Raw genomic sequence first — 5,195 nt, 5'->3', positions numbered from 1 at the left:
CCGCGCCTGCCGGCACCAGCCGCTGCTTGCCAGCAGCACAGTGGCCTCTGCCTTTGACTTAAAGCGCTGTTACTTTACACTGCTCCTTTACCTCCACCAGCATCTAAAAGGAGGTGAGGGCCTGATCTGGGGACTGTCAAGAGGAGAAGAGCCTAAAAAGTTGTCTGCTAAGGTGGGACCTTGCCCTGAGCAGTGAGCAGCTGCCCTCTGGTTTTGGGCAGGGCGAAGTACTCCGTTCTGCTGGGATGAGAGTGCCCAGGCGCACCCCGTGGGTACGGGGTGACAGCTGAGGTGGAATCTCACGGCTTGGGCAGGAGCAGAATTGGGCTGGTTGAGTGATGTGAAAGTCTGTCACCTCGTCTCCCTGCTGTCAGTTGATGGCCACCTCACTGGGGGCCCCGTGAAGAGTCACTCTCCACCTTTGCTTTTGCAGTGACCAGGTGATGGAGGAGTTCTTGAACTGCACTAAACAAACCAATTGCCCAGATGAGGCGATTAAGCTGGTAAAGCTGGCAGCGTCCCTCGGTCTTCCTTCATCGCAAAGTCTTAAAAGCAGAATGGAGAAGGAATTTGAACTCTCTGAAAAGCAGAGGCAAGTTGGAGTCCTTTGTGTTACTGCTGAAGGGAGATAGACACGGTGTTGGAGGGGTAATTCCTGCGGAAAGGCTCTGCCGTGGTGGCAGAGGGCTGGCCTCTGGTCGATCGACACCCCTGGAATAACACCCCAGTTTTGGTCACCTATCCCCGCTAGGCGGGAAGGTAGCTTTCTGTGACGGGGTTAGCCTTATCCACTGCTCAGGTCTTCTGTCACCTACCTTTCCTAAAATCTTGTCCCAGCTGGGTCTGGGCACCTAGAAGACTCTGATTTTGGGCTAGTAAAAGCAGTGGCAGAGGATGGTCCTGCACGTGGTTCACACGTTCTGAGGCTCGTGGTCAGCCGTCGGTACCCCTGGCCAGCCACCATGCTTCATTGCTGAGCTGCTGCTTGCGGCAGTACCCCTGGGGGACCAGAGTTTGGAGGCAGTAGTCTGGTCCAAGGGCATGAATAAATAGAAGTCCAGCACCCTTTTCAGCTGGCCCACCACGTTCTGGGGAACTGGAGTACTCTGTCTTTCCGAAAGGAGGTGGGCGTGCCTCTGCCACATGCTGGGCAGACCTGTCCTTTGAGGGCAGCAGGCATTGGATAACACCGCCTGTTCTCAAGCAGAAGTCACCATCAGGTGACTGCTGACGGGACTGTTTTATCTGCAGGAAGACACTGGAGAGTATCAGGTCAGACAGCGACAGCAGTGACAGCGACAGCAGCGACAGTGACAGCGATAGTGACCGTGACTAGCTGTCTCTCTCACCTTCCTTGGGAGAACTGGGAGCAACCGCTGCCTTGGCACCAGGAGGCTTCTGAGGAGTGAAATGACTGCAGGGACAGCTTCTGGGAGGTGCTGCGGCACCGAGTGCTCCAGAGCACCCATATGGGACCTGCCTGCCAAGAGCACGCTGTCCTTGTTGGCTGGGACCTGGCTGCTTCACCTTGGTAGCCTCACACCCAGCGTGGGCTACACCAGCAGAGTCCTCTCCACACCACTACTGCACGAGCCGGCTCCTGGGCCCCTGCTGGCTGCTCGGCCAGGTCCAAGATCTTGACAGCTTGAGCAAGACTTCTCTTGGACCTCCTGCAACATAGACCTGCACTGTGTTTAAATCCTTCCCAGCTCTAAACTTCAATGAACTACTTAAACCAAGCTTGTTCTGTGTGTCAAGGCTGTAAGGAACGCAGTGCTCCTCACCGGTGGTGCGGTTACTCCTCATGCCTTTTGGTGTCCAGGGACAGGCTTTGGACTGTGGATGTTAAAAAGCTACAACCTGTACAGCTGGAGACAGCATCTAATAAAAGCTGCCATTAAATACGAAGTGATTACTAAGTGCTGCAGGTGCAGTTCCTGCAGAATACAGCAGTAAAGCCCACGAGGCAACAGGGCTGTTCCCTTCTCTGCCTTGCAGTTCCCTGGCCCTCGCAGCGTTGTGCTGCTGCTCTCAGCTTGTAAAGGAGGCTGGAAGGGGTTTTTTGAGGTAGTTACCTTGAGAAGAGAAAGAACGGTCTGGTTCCGGAGAGGATTAAACATGTTTCAGTGAAAAGTGGTTAACGGACGAGTCTCTGTGGGGAAAACCAGCCCCTCTGCTCTGGAGAGCAAACAGGCCTGTTCAGAAATGGGGGATGACCACTGGAGGGTGGGGGTAGATGAGACCCCAAGGGCTTTCAGGGGTGGTGGTGTGTTCTGAGCTTTATTGTACCTACACCTTAAAACTGCAGCTACAGGAGACAAAGCCACAGCTCCTCGTTTCAGTGAGCAGGTTCTGGGTAAGTTGGATCAATCTGTCTTCACTGGGGGCAAGAACAAAGGGAAAGGTAAGCGAAGGGAGGAGCTTGCTCGCCCTGTGAGCTCTCATGATGGAGCTGAAGTCTGGCTTCTAGACAGAAACACCTGGTCTGCTAGAAGTAGGAAGATCAGGTTGGGCAAGAGGAAACAGGGCAGGGGTCAAGTCCTCCAAATTCACACTGACACCAGCTTACACGATGTCTTCTTCACTCTGTCCTCACAGGCGGGTTCCTTCTTTACAGGCGTAAAAACTCACGAGCAGACACACCCTGCCCCCATCAGTGAATCCCCGCTCCTCAGGAGGACCAGGACAGAGCTAAGCTTTGTCTTCCCCAGCTCACAGAGAAGGGCTGTTCTTCCACCGCCCAGCTGTGCCCCGTGGTTAAACAGGAGACGGACCCGCAGGAGAAAGGGGTTCAAGTCTTGTTTATTCAGCTGACAAAGTGGCAAGTCATGAATGGCAGGTTACAGACATCACTTTGGTTGGAGCACAAGCCCGCCGGGTAAGAGGGAAAACAAACTTGTTACACAAATTGTAGAGGAGCTCCCAAAGCTGTTTGTCAGGGTAGCTCCAGCCCAATACAAATACAACAGGTGGTGAAGTTAAACACAGTGCAAGGAAACAAGACTGTACCCGTGCCTCGATTTACCGCTGGCAGCCCCCTGGTTTGCAGCCCTTGGGAGACGGCAGCATCTCCTGCGCCCACACGGCTGCTGCTCTGCCCTCCCAGCTCACTGCACTTGAGTTGTTCCCAAGCCCACAGCGCTGGCGTACGCCGTCAAGAGATCCACAATCTGTTTTGTTTCTAGGGTCGTGCGTGCTTCCGTCAGCCAGTCATGTGCCACCCTCCTCGACTCCCCTCTTAACTGGTTGACAAACTTAGCCGCCAGCTCCAGGTCTCCGTGTTCGATGCAATAGGAAGCGTAAGACAGTAACTTAAAGGTGTCGAGGTCGTCAGGGCTGAGCTCGGCCGGTGGTTTCAGCTGCTGCGGGTGAAAGACAAGCAGTGACTGCAGGTAGGACAGGAAGTATTGATACAAGCTGTTCCTCGTCTCATCTATCATCGCCACTCGCTTTGCCAGTTTTTGGACCGTGTAGAAACGTGCGCGGAGGGCCTCCTCGCTGTAGACGCCCCGCGTCAGGGACTCCTGGGGGAGAGCCGCCGTCAGGGTTTCGGTAAAGGCGTTGTCGGAGCAGCTGGCTTTGATGGCCTTCACCGCGCTCTCCAGGGGCTCGGTGGGACTGTCTCCAGAGGCTGTTTTCATGCAGTACTTGAGGGCTTCGACAGAAAGCCACAGCTGATGGGCCTTTCTGGCTTCCTCTTCCGCTACTGCGTGACCTGCAAAACAAGCCAAGAGAGGGGCTCTCAGCTGGGGACACACGGATGGGCAGTGTTGAAGGGGAGCAGCAAAAGCACCCTCTGACCAGCCTGCGTCCCCAGGCAGCCGTCCCCTCGGCACTCGCTCTCAAAGCAAGGCTGTCCCGCAGCTCCGGGTCGGCACACACTGCTCTGGACTGGTACGGCTGGGACGTGCTGGCGCTCAGCAGTGTGCCAAAGCCAGGCCCACGTGCTGTGTGCCTCAGCCCAGGTTAAGGCGCCCAGGTTTGGGTCACGGGCCTGTGGGGATCGCGACTTTAGCCCTTAAAGAAACACGGTGTCAGTGCTCACTCGCGACTGCCTGCTCGATTCCCTTCAGCCTGGCGTAGGCAGTGTTGATATCCAGCGTGAAGTTGTCGAGCTGTTCCTGAGTAAGGCGTCGGAATTGCATTTCTTGTTCACTGAGTTTCTCCGCTAAGTTCTGAAAGAGAGCCAGGAACAAGGATCAGACCAGAGACAGCCGAGTCATTCTATTTCCCTTAATTTTAGCACAAGCTTTTAAAACAAGTGTGAACAAAGCCTGGGGGTGCAGGGCTTCCCTCCCTAACCCTGCAGGATGGTTCTTGTCCTGTGAAGTGTGTGCTCTGCCCCTTGGGGCCTCTCCTCCCTTACCTGCTCAAATTCCACCTTGAGTTCCTGCTCCTGGATCTTCAGGACGTCTCTCAGGTGGTCGGTGTGGGCCGCAGCCTGCCGCCGGAGCTGGGTCCTCATTTCGCTCTCCATCACCTCTCGGACCTCTTCGACCTGTTCACAGACAAGCAGTGGTTATTACACTGCTCTGTCCCTCGCTGCGATTCCGTCAGCCATCACCCAGGGTACATCTTATACCAGAGGCACTGACGGAGCCTGTGTTTCATCTTAAAAAGCTGCTGAGGTCTGTTTTCATCGCTGAGCCTTTTCCTGAAGATGTTAAAGAACAGCTTCGCAGCCCGCAGTGCCAGCACCGGCTGGTCGCTCACTAGGCACTTGGTGCAGTAACACCACAAACCAAACACCGGTGTTGATGAACCAGCTCCCAGCCGCGCTGACTTCACCTTTTCCCTCTGTGCTGTGCTAAATACCGAGCTGGACGCAGCTTAGCACAATGGTAACACCCCTTTTAGCTGATCCTGTCTAGAACAGCCCCTTCGGAGAGCGCAGGATAGCACCAGGGGCCTGCTGCAGGTTTACGGGGGAGCAGTTGAACAGGGGTTTTTTTGTTTTCTGAGGTTTCTGTCATTTCCCACCTTCCATTATAGTGAAGGTGACAGCTGAAGCAACTTCTGAGAGCTCAGAGTTAACGCCCGCTATGGCCCTGCTGTGCACGCACAGGCAACAGGTTGCCTCGCGTCAGTGCGAATGTTGCAGCTCACGGCCAGCATTTACCTCGTTTTCAGAGGCTGTGAAGACAGCACGAGTATTTGGCAGAGGCAGCCGCCCGCCCAAACAGCACTCCACCCCC

General features: G+C 55.2%; 2 protein-coding genes across 2 annotated transcripts in view; one reads left to right on the top strand and one right to left on the bottom strand.

Moving 5' to 3' along the window:
* The window catches only part of PTCD3 (pentatricopeptide repeat domain 3), a 21,023-nt gene extending 19,687 nt beyond the window's left edge, over positions 1-1,336 (top strand). Inside the window, exons 24-25 of the mRNA XM_010132709.1 lie at positions 434-596; positions 1,256-1,336. Coding sequence (XP_010131011.1) covers positions 434-596; positions 1,256-1,336 — 244 coding nt within the window. The remainder of the gene's footprint in view (positions 1-433; positions 597-1,255) is intronic.
* A 1,771-nt stretch (positions 1,337-3,107) lies between these two features.
* Positions 3,108-5,195, bottom strand: part of IMMT (inner membrane protein, mitochondrial) — a gene marked incomplete at its 5' end in the record, with an annotated part of 5,709 nt that continues 3,621 nt past the window's right edge. The window contains 3 exons of the mRNA XM_010132698.1: positions 3,108-3,715; positions 4,046-4,175; positions 4,367-4,498. Of these exons, the coding sequence (XP_010131000.1) occupies positions 3,108-3,715; positions 4,046-4,175; positions 4,367-4,498 (870 nt within the window). The remainder of the gene's footprint in view (positions 3,716-4,045; positions 4,176-4,366; positions 4,499-5,195) is intronic.

This window comes from Buceros rhinoceros, unplaced genomic scaffold (assembly GCF_000710305.1).
Source record: "Buceros rhinoceros silvestris isolate BGI_N320 unplaced genomic scaffold, ASM71030v1 scaffold11820, whole genome shotgun sequence".
Classification (NCBI taxonomy): Eukaryota; Metazoa; Chordata; class Aves; order Bucerotiformes; family Bucerotidae; genus Buceros; species Buceros rhinoceros.
Note: the sequence above shows the minus strand (reverse complement) of the source record. Positions and strands in the feature narration are given on the sequence as shown.